Below are 14,684 nucleotides of genomic sequence, written 5' to 3'. Positions count from 1 at the left end.
CATCCTCCCTTTATCGTCAAGAAGATCATTAGCTTGCAACACTGTAATGTTTATAGAAATGTTTGAATGATTTAAATTTGTATCAGTTTAGAAAATAATCACATATATTTGGGTCAGTTGTTGAGAATCTTACCTTTTTTAACGATCTTTGTTGCGGATTGAAAGGGGCGGAGCCAAGCTGCGGCATAATCAAGATGGCCACCTTCACTGAGAGGTAAGACAAAGCTGTTCTGTTCTTTTATCGTTCATTTATCAGCGGTTTGCTTTGGTATTTGTTTACGTAAGGATAGAGGTTATCAATATGGGTACACAACCAGTAAACGTGGAAGCTGTTTAAAGGTTTAATCGCCGCAGAGGAGAACAGTCATACTGGAAAAGTCGATATCCCCCTTCAATTGAATTAGCGGCTTGACAGGCTGCCTGTGCCGTTGTTAGCAAGGTTGGCCTTGTACTTGATTCAGAGAGGTAATGAACGCTTTTATTGCAGCCGAAAATGTTTGAATTTCTCCTTGTGTAAAAGGCCAGTGATATTTCGTTACTATATCAATACTTGGTGCATTTTTTCCGTTTAAGTTGTTCGTAATTCTGAGCGCAAACTAGCTAACGCGGGTTAGCTTATTTGTTAGCTAATGCAGTGTCCTGGCACCAGTCCAGGTACGTCATATCTCATCAGAGGGATTTGACTGGATTGGAGATAAGCATTCGGTGCAGGATCGGAGTCCAGTTTGAATAACGGGTACCTGGATGATGTATATTTAATCTTGACATGCACACTGTGTGGGTGCAGCAGCAGGATGGGGAAACGGGAAATGGCTTGGCTGCCTTTCAATTGAGGACACATATTACCACAGCGGAGCGATCAAAGTCCGGGTGTGTGTTATGTATAGTTGAACTCCCCGTCCTGCGTACGGGCTGTAGATTGATTAGGATAATCTTTGGTAATTATTTGGGCATTGCTTCAACAAATCAGAGTTTATCAATTTGGGAGATGGCAGCCATTAAAGCTCACGGTGTCCTCTTTATTTCCTTCGCAGGATGGCGCCTTTCTTGGTGTTCTGGCTGGCTGTGGGCCTCAGTGGGACCTGGGCTGTGGACAGGGGCAACTTCAAGACCTGTGACCAGAGTGCCTTCTGCAAGTGAGTGGAAGAAAGAAGACTGATGCTTTTACCTCACCTTCACCTTGCATGTTTCTAACTGGTGTCCACCTCTGAATGTAACTTTAATTTTAAGGCGTCAGCGAGCTTTGAAGCCCGGTGAGTCCCCTTATCGAGCCCTGCTGGAGACCATGGAGCTGACCAACACCAGACTCACCCTGCAGCTCATCAATGACAATAACAAGGTAGATCACTCTATGTCTACACCTGCACTATTGGGCTAAGTTCTTCTAGCGTTTTGAGCTAATTTATTTTCAGTTATGTGAATCTTAGATCTGCTAACATGACTTTGATATTGATAGCAAAGCTAAGAAATAAAAGGGAAACCTGGAGGCCATAATATTTCTATCCCATTCTGTACATTGTTTAATTGGAGGTAAAAAAAAAATTGAGATTCAACTTCCCACTTCTGAGATGCAATGAATGCACCCAGAAATGAGTGATTTCTGAACTTGAATTGAAAATTAGGTTCAACTGTCACATTTGACCTGCTGTCATCAAGGCGCCTGCTCAACGCTCCTCATGCCTTATATGTCAAAGGGTTAAATAGTGATAAGTTTGGACTTTGCAACAGTGTTTCGGAGGAAAAAAAGGCCCCTCCCATTGCATTTTTTTGTGTTTCCTCTCTTTCCCTCACAACCCCTCTCCCTGTGGCTCTCAGGTGCGTCTGCTGCTCGAGCTCTACCGTCTCCAGGGAAACATAACCAGGGTGAAGATTAACGAGCTGAAGCCGCTGAAACCTCGCTATGAGGTCCCAGACGTGCTCGTCAGGGAGCCACCAACAGAGCCGTGAGTGTCCCGTGAGATTTTTGTGGGGTGGGTGGAGGTTTTGATGTTGGGAGAACAACTGAAAAAATGACGAGGGGCGAAAACTTAAAAGTAACATCAAAAGGAGGAATGGATTTTCCAGTACATGATAAAAGTAGTATCGGTTATATTCATCACTTGTCCTTACTTTACTTTTCTTTCTGTCTCCTTCCTCTCTCTGCTGCAGCATGTCTCTCTTGTCTCAAGACGAGAATGGGGTGGTGCTCTCCCTGGGGGTGGAGTCTCAGCGGGTCATCGTTAGCGCCCGGCCCTTCCGACTGGACATCATGGAGGGACACGAAGTGCTGATGTCACTGAACTCGCGCGGCCTCCTGGCCTTCGAGCACCTGAGGATGCGCAAGGACACGTGAGAATCCACGCATGCACACACATTTCCAAATACCAGCCCTCTCTTTTAAAATCCACGTCCTCACTCAGTGGATGATTTGTTTTTGTTCCCATGATACGGTTTGTTTTTTGAGTATTGTCTCTGACTCGTTGTTCTGTCCTCTTCTCCTTATCATCCTAGTTTCTCCTATAAAGTAACTAGCACAGTGGCTAGCGTGTGGGATAATATCAAGAGGGTATTCTCTAGGTAAAGACCCTTAAGATTTGTGTGTATTCTGTTCCTTGTGCTAATGCTGCCAATAGTGACACAAATTGTAGGGTCCCCCATCTCACCAAGTTCTGTATTTACCCTCAAATGAATGTGGCTGTGAGAGGTGTGAGTGCGTGCATGGAGGTTTTGATTTATTCTAGTAATGAAGGCGGGGTCATTCTGGCCCGGGCTGTTCGCTGTGAGACAAACGAATATTAAAATATCACCCTGATGATCAGAAAACACTTTAGAAAACTACACGGCAGTGTCCACTTCAGGCCTGGTAATGATTCTCACGTTACACCAGTCAGATCAGCATCTGATTAACCAAATCACGCAACCGTAGATTCTCTCGAGGGCCTCGACTGAAGATCTGATCTAACGCTGTAATTGCATGACTGACTGGGTTTCTCAACCAGCTCTGTTGAATGAATGCTTGATTTGTGGAGGCTAATGTGCAGCAAATGGAAAAATAATGCTAGTTTTGAGTTTGCGTTGGTTCAGGATGCAGATCCCTCAGTTTAGTTTTCAAGCTCCGCAGCCCAGCTCCCCCAAACCCAACAGCAACATCTCTCTTTGTGGTTATACTTCAGTCTGAAGTTTAGAATTTTCTGTCAGTTGCCTTCATTTGGGGACATTTTTAACTAGAAGACGGTGCTTTCCGAGCACTAACAGACATATTCACCTTTTGACTCCTGCCTGTTTCATCACTGCAGATCATGCACTTCTGCGGCTGCTTGTGGCGACTAAAATTCGGTTGAAGCTCATGGCTTGTGTGACTGGTGTTTTGGTGCTTCACCATGGCCTGGGTTACATCTTTGTATATGTTGGATCCTATGTGTACAGGCTGGTCCTGTAAGGAGCCTTGTGGATGTTTAATGCTGCAGCCTCTAGAGCTCCTGTCCCTTGATGTTGAGCTTGAAGTAGCCACAAGACAGGGAGTTGCTCAGTCCTATTCGTCATTAAAGTCATTTAAGACCTTGTAGAGTATTGTTTAGCTTTCAGTGTGGAGTGAGGGGACAATCACCATCCCCTCCGCTCCCCATTTGTACATCCTTTTCCTTTAATCATAGTTTGATTATCCCCACATGCCACCCGTCACAAGATAGTGACTTTGCCTAAAGTGACACGTCATTTTTTTTCCCTGCATCCTCTCCCCACCTCCTATCGTTTTTCCCTGAGCAGTCAGGCAGACCCAGAGGCTGAGAACAAAGAGGAGACCGATTCGGCAAACCAGGCCGAGGTACTGCAAGATACTAAATATACTCATTCTCTTGCTCAATGTATTCAAGCAGACCATTTCTACATGCAGTCTCGATCCTCTGCTGATCGTAACTGTTTTTCCCGTTTGCCTCTCAGACAACAAAAGAGGAAGAGAAAGTAGAAGACGGGATGTGGGAGGAAACATTTAAATCGCACGCAGACAGCAAACCAAATGGTAAGCCCTTCTTTTCCTTCCATTTATTGGTCTATAACTTGTTGACGGGTTTAACAAGTTATAAAATCATGATAATTGAGGGATTAGTCGCTAGTATTTACCTTTACTTGGCCACCTCTAACTAATTACTGGCTGTTGCTGCTCCTCAGGTCCGTCTGCTGTCAGTTTAGACTTCTCATTGCCGGGTGTGGAGCACGTCTACGGCATCCCAGAACACGCAGACACCCTTAGACTCAAAACAACAGAGTGAGTACCAACAGCCAGTCACATTTAACGCATTCAGTTTGAATTCCCATGGAGGGCTTTATTGTTGGCAAAGGAACAGATTGAAATGTTAGTTTTTTTCTTTGTTCTAGTAATGGAGATCCATATCGGCTCTATAATCTGGATGTCTTCCAGTATGAATTATATAACCCTATGGCCTTGTATGGGGCTGTCCCAGTTATGTTGGCGCACAACACCCAGCGGACTACAGGCATCTTCTGGCTCAATGCTGCGGAAACTTGGGTGGATATAAGCTCCAACACAGCTGGAAAGGTACTTTTTTTTTTTTTTTTTTTTTTTTTAAGCAGTGTGTCGTCTTTAACCAGAGTTTAACTGCTAGGACTCATTTAAGGTGTTAGTCTCTGTTTTCTGGGCAATATTCTTTTAAAAAGGGCTGTAGTGAGTGTAAGCTGCTTATCACTCCTTCTAACAATTGTGCCTTTCTCCAGACTGTGTTTGGGAAAATGCTGGATTATGTTCAGGGCTCCAGTGAGACGCCTCAGACAGATGTTCGTTGGATCTCTGAAAGTGGCATCATCGATGTCTTCATTATGCTGGGACCAACTCCCAAAGATGTCTTCTCACAGTATGCCTCTCTAACAGGTGGGAAGATGGATGAATTTTCATGTTTTCTCACCAGTCGGAGAATAACACTGCAACTCTCACGAGCTGACCGATAGAGCTTCTGGTCGTTTAGGGTGAATGCACTCTGTCGCACATGTTCTGAATACCACAGGTTGATGTCATCGCTTGCAGAAAAAGTGCTTTACCCATAAATCCTGAAGATTTGGACGATTTAGATGGTTCTCATTTCATAACTGTATGTGGTTCAAAGGATGAGACTTAAAAGTTCAAGGACATGGTTTTCCAACGGTGCTTAAGTTTTAAATGTTTTTAAAGGGTGTTTTAATAATCAAACAGATAAAACGGAGCTGCTTTGGTGTTTTGACTGGGTCTTAAGTTGTAGGGTTTGTCGCAGTTCATATCTGGAATCATAACTGCATTTTAAGAGATAATTGATCATATTTAGTTATAACTTCAAGAACTATTACATGTATAATGAAAATGGAATTCATTGATGCATTTACACTTTGGTAATTGCTTAAAGTTTGTGATTATGATGAACAAAATTTAGTTAAAAGCCTGAGCCTCTGAAAGGACTGTTTTAGTCCGGCTGTATATTGATTAGTTTCCTGCAGCCAATAAAAAAATAAAAACAACAAAAAGACCATCTCTTTACTCTCCTCTTCAGTCTCAGCTTCTCTCATCATCTGACATCCTCCTTGATTTGTCCATCAGGCACCCAGTCCTTCCCTCCCCTTGCTACCCTGGGTTACCACCAGTGCCGCTGGAACTACAATGACCAGGAAGATGTGCGTTCGGTGGACGCCGGCTTCGACGAACACGACATCCCCTGCGACTTCATCTGGCTTGATATCGAGCACACAGATGGAAAGCGCTACTTCACCTGGGACCCACACAAGTTTGCAACACCAAAGGAAATGCTGCAGGGCCTCGTGGACAAGAAACGCAAGGTGATTGTCCTCCTCCACTGTACTGCATACAACGCTGGGATCCTCAGTCTTCTCTGCTCCTAAATCGCTTGAAATCTTTGCAAATTAAATGACCAGCCTCTTGAAGTAGTTTAGCAGTTTTCACTCCTTCTCAGACTTGCAGCTCAGTTTTCTTTCATTTGTTTTAGATGGTTGCCATTGTGGACCCTCACATCAAAGTGGACACCAATTACAAGATCCATAACGAAATTCGTTCTCGGGGTTTCTACATCAAGAATAAAGATGGTGGGGACTATGAGGGCTGGTGCTGGCCTGGTAGGAGACTGATTACTCTACATTATTCACCAGAAAATGTTGCATTTCATCACCTGCATGTTGACTGAGAGTGGCATGTTTCTCAATGTGCAATAATCGTCATCTCTATCACATCCCTCCCTTTTTTTTTTTTTTTTTTTTCAGGTAGCGCTGGTTATCCAGACTTCACCAGAGCTGACATGAGGGCCTGGTGGGCCAGCATGTTCGCCTACGATCAGTATGAGGCGAGTCATAAAGTACTTGAGCTTGAAAAATGATTTAGCCACGTAGCATCTCAGCTGTGCAGTATGAGGACTGCTCATCTTCAGCTCAGTAATATTTGCATAGTCTCACATGAGACATCCTGGCAACCTTAGTTTTCACCTGTTGGCTAATTTTCACACACGTGACAGTATTTTTCACTTCAGGTTTATTAAGAATTTCTTTTTTATTTAAATTGGCTCTTTCACTCTTTTTCCCTGCAGGGCTCCATGGAGAACTTGTACACATGGAACGACATGAATGAGCCGTCGGTCTTTAATGGTCCGGAGGTCACCATGCACAAGGATGCAGTGCACGGAGCCTGGGAGCACCGTGACGTGCACAACTTGTACGGGTTCTACGTGGTGAGTGTGCAATGTTTGACCACGTCTAGCTACATCTTGTGTTTTTATGGTTTATTTTAGCATAATGTTGTTGTTTAGCTGTAGCTGTTTGTCTCATGAGTGGTAACCTAATAATGACCGATCAGCCTGGAGAGACATGTGGTACAATATTTGTTTTTTTAATAATACTTCAAATGTGCTGAGCTGTAAACCAAAAGTTTTTACATTGTATACTGCCTCAAAAGCTTCCCTCAGAATGCTGTTCCTTGGTTTTCATTTCCACTCACTGACCTCTTCATGATCTACAGCAAATGGCCACAGCAGAGGGTTTGATCCAGAGGTCGGGGGGAGTTGAGCGACCGTTTGTCCTGACCAGGGCTTTCTTTGCTGGGTCACAGCGCTACGGTGAGCCTTTTACTTCCTTTACTCCCTGAGTAGCTGCTGATGTAGAGTTGGTATCCCACACTAAACTGAGTTTTTCCGTTTGCTGTTGTCTTTGTTTCCAGTTGATGTCAGGGGTCCACATTGTGAACTATTTTAAGTAATCTTTTTTTATTTATTGTGTTCATTCAGGTGCTGTGTGGACTGGAGATAATGCTGCTGAGTGGGATCATCTGAAGATCTCTATCCCCATGTGTCTGAGTCTCGGACTGGTTGGAATCTCTTTCTGTGGTGGTGAGTATGGCCATCTTAAGTTTGAGTTTATCTTTTTCTTATATGTTTATGTTGTATATTTATTCATTTTGCAGACGCTTTTGTCCAAAGCGACTTACACTCAAATCCCGGGTAGGCAGGTAGCGTAAGGAAGTACTGGAGGTAGTGCCTTTCATGCAGGGTTGTCAGGACAGTGTATTCAGCAATCTGAACTCACTGTGATTGCCTGAAGATGCTTCACGTCATGTAGAAATAAGCTAATGTGACTGTAACTTTGGTGTGATCGTATATATAAACCCTAAAAACCTCATGTGTATTGATTCAATATGGTCACATCTGTTTAAACCAGCAGATGTAATTAATAATGCATACAGGTTTCTTATTATGTACCAGAAACTGATTTTTGTGATAAATCCGTAAAAACTTTACGCTTTTACACGGACAGAGTTGGCAAAAAGCTTCAATAATTTAACATCTTTATATCGGAAACACCTCCAGAGTCCTTTCGAGCTGACATTAACCATAATGGAAGGGTTATAAAATGCAATCTGCTGCCTTAATCGGATGTAAAGCTGACAGATGGTAGCATTGCAAGGAAGCTGTGATACTGAGCTGTTTTTCTTGGAAAAAAATGCATCTAATAAAATCAACATTGTGAAAATAATCAGATTTAGTAGATTCAGGCACAGATCTCCCTGTACTGTTTTGTAATGTTGTCACGGAAACGAGCAGCATGCGTTAACCACAGTGAAAGCAAATGAAAACCAGCTGCAGTTACATTTAACTCATGTCGCCTCACTTACTGTTCAGAGGATGACGCTTGTTCGAAATGAGATTTCTTCTCGTTCCACTTTCATTAAAGAAAATAGATTTTTTTGCATAAATGTATCTTTATTTTTAAAGGAAGAGTTCCACTTTCAGCCAGAAACTCAAAATGGAGGATCTTGTGGGGGTTGTTGTTTATCTCATAGTCTCTGAACAGCCCAGATTTGAACAGTTGCCTCCTCTGTCTCCCAGCTGACGTCAGTGGTTTCTTCAAGTCTCCGAGCACTGAGCTGCTGGTGCGTTGGTACCAGACCGGGGCTTACCAGCCATTTTTCAGGGCCCATGCCCACCTGGACACGCCTCGCCGTGAGCCGTGGCTGTTTGGGCCAGAGAACACTGCTCTGATCCGTGAAGCTGTGCGCCAGCGCTACACGTTCCTGCCCTACTGGTACCAGCAGTTCTACCACACCCACCGCACCGGAGAGCCCGTCATGAGGTGAGGACATGCAGGAAGCGTAGCTTGTCTCCCATATTTTTGTTACTGAAGTGGTTAGTTAGAAAACCACAAGTTCAGTTTATTCCACCTGCTTGTCTTATTAAAGACGCTTCTGATTCTCTACCAAAACTACTTCCTGTTAAACAACTTGTTTATGTCACTGCCAACAGTTTTCTAAGTAGATTTCCTCCCTTTTGCTATTAATAAGCCAAAAGTAATAACACACATGTTGTACTAACAAGATTTGGAAAAATTGAGCAGTAATCTGACTCAACAGATTATTAAAACGCACTCAACCAGTGTTTTAATACCGCTGAATTACACATTACTGCAGAGTACATGCAGGACGTGTTTAGTCTTTTTCTCTAACAGAGAGAAAAAGATGCAAAGCAAAAGAAAGGTTCCGATTATAATCATGCATAATGTTCTATTTACACGTGCATCTCTGTTGCAGACCACTGTGGGTGGAGTATCCTCAGGATCTTGCTACTTTTGCTCTGGATGACGAGTTTTTGATAGGTGAGACACAAAATACTTAAACCTGACTGTTTTCCTCATCAAGAGATCGCGTCACGATTCTAGTTGGAAAAAGTCTTCAAAGCTACGTTTGTACAGTGATTTTAGTGAAGTAGCTTTGAAAGTGGTTGCTTATAGGGGATGTACTCCTGAGATGAATACCGGCCGCATCGGCTGCTCTTCTTGGCCTCACACAGCCTTTTAGTGACTTTCAGTTTAATTTGTAGCTGCTTCTCAGTCTTGGTTTTAGTTTTCTCTCACTTCTCCAATCATGTCATTTTTAACTCTCAGCAAGCAGGTGTGAAAATAAAAGATTACTTCCTACAACCTGCTCGGCTGCAGTTAGTGGAGAGAAATTGTTAGACACAAGCTGGTGAACATGGGGTAAAAAAAATCGGTGAGAGTTGGACTATTTTCTGTCAATTATTTGTTGTTTTGTGACCCCTCGTAATCATTTTGAAGATGCTTTATCGACAGAGGGTGATATGAAAGTGTTGCGCTCATAAGTGGTTTCTGCTGCCACCTAGTGGCTGACAGTTAATGAAGGTTTAGGGGAAATAAATGTGATGGTTAGAACTACTGACGGGTGGAGAATATCTGCAGCTCAAAAGGCCGATATGTTTGGAAACGGTTATCTGATGTTGCTTAACTCTGCCGCAGGACGAGACCTGTTGGTGCATCCGGTTACTGAAGAGGGAGCCAGGGGAGTCACGGCCTACCTGCCTGGGAAAGACGAGGTAAAATTTTGGCTTTAATAGACGCTAATATTATCTTTTATGTTTTCAGCTGGTCTTGTCTTAACCTCTCTGTGGTTTGTTTTGTTTTTCTTCCTTAGTTCTGGTTTGACATCCACACCTTCCAGAAGCACAATGGGGCCCAGAGCCTTTACATCCCTGTCACCATGAGCTCTGTAAGAGTCGCACAGAAATGGCAACGGCACCCAATCGAAAGGGTAAACCACTTTCTGTCACCTTTTTGCTGATTGTGAAAGTCTTGCTGTGTTCTGCTGTCAGATCCCGGTGTTCCAGCGCGGCGGATCGATCATTCCCAGGAAGCTGCGGGTTCGCAGGTCCTCCACCTGCATGGAGCATGACCCTTACACTTTGTATGTGGCTCTAAACTCTCAGGTAATTAAACGGAACAGTCTGCATGACACACCTGTGCTCCGTTACGCGGCATTGTCATGATTTAAGTTTTTGACTTTTTTGTCTGACAGAGAACCGCAGAGGGTGAGTTCTACATAGATGATGGCCACACCTTCAACTATGAAAGGAAGGAATTCATCCACAGGAGGCTGTCCTTTTCAAGCAACATACTTTCTTCTGTGTAAGTGATAAATATGTCACCTGCCTCTTTATCGACAAACAGGATCATAGATATTTCTGAGCATTTCAGATCTGCACACAGTGAAACATCAACAGGTTCAGGTTTAAGACATTCAAGAAGCTGTTTATAACTTGTGTTCCAGGAGCTACTCCTGCAGTGTTATACCTCATAATGTTTGAATATTAACTCGAGCCCCCGCCTGCTCCACAGTAATCTCGCTCCTGATGCCCACTTTACTACCAAGTCCTGGATTGAACGTGTCGTCATACTGGGAGCCAGTAAACCCAGCAAAGTTACCCTCAAGACTGCAGGTGGGTGACTTGTCTTTTTCTCATATGAGCTGCGCAAATTAACTGACAGTTTGTTTATTTTCTTTCGTGAACAATGTTAATAGTGTCACAAACTGTTTTGTAGAAACTTCCAAACTTGCAGAGAGCAAGTTTAAATTTTAGTTTAAAGTTTAAAACCATTTTGACTTATCCAACAGAAAAATAATCTGTTAATGTTCATAACGTTCACATTTCCTGCTTTAACACATCAAATGTTACGTCATGAAAACGCTCTGTGATGTTTAGCTGTTAGGATTTCCTTACGGTTGTCTTTTCACACCGTATCTCTGATTAACTGTTGCATAGCATTTTACTGAAATGCCCCTTTCAAGACACTCCAAACTGTAAGATATGTTATCAAGATGTAAATAAATCAAACAACAAAAACAAAACATATTAATAAGTTGATACAATAAGTGTTGGTATGTAATAATAAGTGAAAATATATATATAGGAAAATTAGAGTTGAGGACAGTTCACATGTGTTGGTTCAAGATGATTTTATCTGAAACCATGGTAACCAAAGTTATGTCAGGATATTATAAAGACCATTGCCCTTATCGTGTCTCCAGCCTTTCCTCTTTGCCATGACTTAATGAGGTTGGGGACACTGCCTGATTTGGTCTGGCCTGAATAATGGCACAAACAAAGACGAGTGTCTCACTGTACTCATCTTCTCTGAGAAGTGCGCTTTAATTTCCACCACAAAACCTGATTTAAGTGTAGTTGTTGGTGTCCAGATAGAATTATAGAAGCCATTTTGAGCAGATATGTTTGATTTCAGTGAATAGATATGAAACAGTGGACCTACTCTAGGTTATGAAATCAATCCACTATTTAATGGGGAGTTAGTGATGTTGGCTTTTCTCAGACTCTGCCATCCAAAAGGCAGCTTTAGGACTTACAAGATCAAAGCCTCACTGAGAGAGAAATTAATCTGTCAGGGATTAAGAGCCTCTGAGATTATAAACATCTTTTTTGGGGGGATAAATTTCACAGATCTTCTCTTCCTTTTCGCAGATGGTCAAGAGAGTCAGCTAGAGTTCGATTTTGATGCTTCCATGTCTGTTGTGACGCTCCGCAAACCCGGCATGAGCGCTGGGGAGGACTGGACCGTGGCGCTTGTGTGAGAACAGAGAGGGGAAGGAGACAATGACTGAACAGGAGGAAGTGGAGTTAGGAGGGAACCAACACAAGGTCCCAATTAAGACAACAAAGTCAACAGAATAACCGATATGGCGATTAAAGACATACATCCACACACAGTTTTCATCCATGCACTCCCAAACCCATTGAAACCTGTTAGTCCACTGCTGAGCCACTTCTCTGACATTTCCCTCTTGTTTAGTCGCACTGTAATGCCTGATAGTAGGGGTTCAAGGTTGCTACTTGGTAGATAATTAAGTTTGTCACATTTTTCAGATAGGTAACAACTGAGTGATTCAAGTCATGTCATTTTTATGAATCTTCAGAATGAGAGAGATGTTTTGTTTCCCCCCCCCCTTTTCTTTCCTTTAGGAATCGTCCTCCTAGTTTCACATTCTGTCTGCTCACTGTAGGGGGTTGTTGGGCTTTTAAAATGAAGGTTTACATTCAAAACACATGCTCCACCTGCTGCTGATCCCTACTGATTCAAAAATCAATACCATTCCTCCGCCCTTAAATCAGCTAAGAGCTCGGCCTTCTTTACTCGTGCCACATTTCATATCATGGGAGGGCTTGCCAACATCTTTCTGTGTTTTTCTGCACTAAACCTTCATTCAGTGTTTTCGTACTTTTCTTAATGCCACATAAAGAAATTTTTATGTACCAGTTCGGGCCGCTCCATCCTTATGTAGCCCATTCCTGAATTCCTCAGTGGTAAATTTGATAACAATCACTCATCGTTGGAAGTGATGAGGTCATTCAGCTGCTGCGCAGGGAGGGGGTTTTCAGCTGTTTTGAACAAACTTGACAGTCAAGAATCACTTCAGGGGACTGAAGTGCTTTCTGCTTTATCAAGTTAAATTTCCAACTTGGTTCACTGGGCTACTTTTAATGCACTCAAAGAAAGGTGAGAACTTAAATTGTTTAGATTTCCTTATTTTTCTAGGTATTGGGGACAGTCCGGAATTTCCAGTCATTTGGATCTTGATGAACAAAACCCGAAAATATTAGCTTAAAGCTGGTCTGATCTACCGAACACCAATTATTTTCTGGAAACTGGTCTACGTCCTGTCTAGTTAATCATCTGACCTTTTTTAGGGATTTTGTTCCGTGAGTTTGTCTCTAATTGTTTTTATGATCATAAATGTACATGTCGCTGTATTTTTGTTGATGGCTTGAACTGGTGGAAATGGAAGTAAATGGTTGCACTTCTGCTGTCAGAGTTGTCAGATGTACTCTAACAAATGAGACCAAGTGAAAATAAAGTTGACCAAATGTAAAGGAGGTCAGTTTCTTTCTATAGCGCCAATTAACAAGAAATCTAAGGGCACTACGGAAACCAACACGGAAACCAAATCTTCAGTTTGGTTCACACCCTCGTCACATGGCAGGAGGAGACGGATGAGAGGAACCTGACTCAGAAAGGATGGCCAGCTGCCTCTGCTGCTTGTGAAGGTGAGAGGACAAGACGGACACCAACAAACACGAAACACCAGGCCAGGGAAACCTGCTACGAGAAAAGAAAAGGACAACAACCATTCTGCCTTAACTTATGGAGAGTAAGTAGAGCTGAATGAGAAACGGTGCTCCTTGCATCTTGGGAGATCCCCCAACAGTCTAGGCCTATCGCAGCACATCTAAAGGGATGGATGAGGGTCACCTGAGCCATCCCTAACCATAAGATTTGTCAAATAGGAAAGTTTAAATCCTGAAGGTAGAGAAGGTGTCTGATTTCTTAAACCTAACTGTCAGCTGGTTTCATGAAAGGTGCCTGATAACTGAAGGTTATGCCTCCCATTCTACTTTTACAAACCTCAAGTAAACCTGCAGTCTGAGAAGTACTCTGCTTGGAGGTATTCTTGAACTTTGAGGTCCGTAAGACAATGGTTTGCTCATGGGGAGCTTAATTTGTGAGGAGAATGAATTCAAATTCTCCTCTAAATTTAACAGGGAACCAATGAAGAGATGTTTAAATTGGAGAAATGTGATCTCTCCTGTTAGTTCTCATAAGAGGCTTGTCAGGGAATTTTTCTGACAGCCTGATAATAAGGAGTTATAGTTGTCTTGCTGTAATAGATGCATTAAATCAGTTTTTCTGCATCATTCTGAGAGTGGACGTTCCTAATTTTGGCAAAGATATAAAGAGTAAGAGAGCTGTTCTAGAAACTTGAAAAAATATATTACCTGTTCAAATAACGCAAAGTGACTTCACAAATAGTTATTTTAAGATGGCTGCAACATGTTGAGAGAAATGCTTCTTTTTTTTTTTTTGGCAGAACTTGGTTGTTATCTGTTGTTTAGCCCCGTTTCCCATTTGAAGTTGCTAATTCATAAAGAATGAATGTCCTCTAGTATATGTGTGTGTATATATATATATATATATATATATATATATAAAAATAAAGAGAGAGACTTAAAAAACATGAATCTGCATTTTAAATCACATGTAAGAGAATACAAACAAAAGCATTGTCTGAATGAAAAGTGACAGTTTACTACTTTTCATTTGACCGTCATGAATAGCATTCAAATGCAAATAACAAAAACCTAACTAAAATTAGCTTCTGCAATTAGCTAACTTGAATTATTATTTTGTGAATTAATACAAAAAAAATTGTTTGACTAAACTGAAATAGCGTAAGACTGCTTTGAATATTGGCTTTAAAACGTTATAGATTTAAACTTTTTATTGGTCCCAGTGTGCTCAACAGGCACCTCACACCCATTATATTATATCTATAATATATCTATGCTCACACCCACTAAGTACGAGAGTTG

The 14,684-nt window shown here is 42.1% G+C and overlaps 1 protein-coding gene across 2 annotated transcripts; it reads left to right on the top strand.

Annotated features, from left to right (window-relative positions):
- The first annotated feature begins 161 nt into the window (after positions 1-161).
- ganabb (glucosidase II alpha subunit b) lies at positions 162-13,187 on the top strand. 2 transcript variants are annotated; one of them, XM_075481558.1, is made up of 25 exons: positions 162-214; positions 1,035-1,136; positions 1,231-1,339; positions 1,816-1,943; positions 2,149-2,328; positions 2,491-2,556; positions 3,745-3,802; positions 3,919-3,997; positions 4,147-4,243; positions 4,354-4,534; positions 4,711-4,864; positions 5,561-5,796; positions 5,964-6,090; positions 6,235-6,314; positions 6,555-6,695; positions 6,983-7,079; positions 7,248-7,349; positions 8,346-8,589; positions 9,044-9,108; positions 9,766-9,842; positions 9,941-10,015; positions 10,119-10,232; positions 10,322-10,431; positions 10,642-10,742; positions 11,781-13,187. In XM_075481558.1, the coding sequence occupies exons 1-25, from the start codon at positions 195-197 to the stop codon at positions 11,888-11,890; spliced, it is 2,853 nt and encodes a 950-aa protein (XP_075337673.1). In that variant the 5' UTR covers positions 162-194; the 3' UTR covers positions 11,891-13,187. The 2 variants fall into 2 exon arrangements, with proteins under 2 accessions (XP_075337673.1, XP_075337674.1); XM_075481559.1 differs by lacking the exon at positions 2,491-2,556.
- The last annotated feature ends 1,497 nt before the right edge of the window (positions 13,188-14,684 follow it).

This window comes from Odontesthes bonariensis, chromosome 13 (genome assembly GCF_027942865.1).
Source record: "Odontesthes bonariensis isolate fOdoBon6 chromosome 13, fOdoBon6.hap1, whole genome shotgun sequence".
Lineage (NCBI taxonomy): Eukaryota > Metazoa > Chordata > Actinopteri > Atheriniformes > Atherinopsidae > Odontesthes > Odontesthes bonariensis.
This window is presented reverse-complemented; position numbering and strand designations above follow the sequence as displayed.

What these genes read in the sequence shown, in the direction of transcription:
- ganabb (XM_075481558.1), top strand. Translation starts at nt 195, where the DNA reads ATGGCCACCTTCACTGAGAG. An exon ending in GACCAGAGTGCCTTCTGCAA is followed by an intron (nt 1,137 to 1,230) that starts GTGAGTGGAAGA and finishes TTTAATTTTAAG; the next exon opens with GCGTCAGCGAGCTTTGAAGC. An exon ending in TGGAATCTCTTTCTGTGGTG is followed by an intron (nt 7,350 to 8,345) that starts GTGAGTATGGCC and finishes TCTGTCTCCCAG; the next exon opens with CTGACGTCAGTGGTTTCTTC.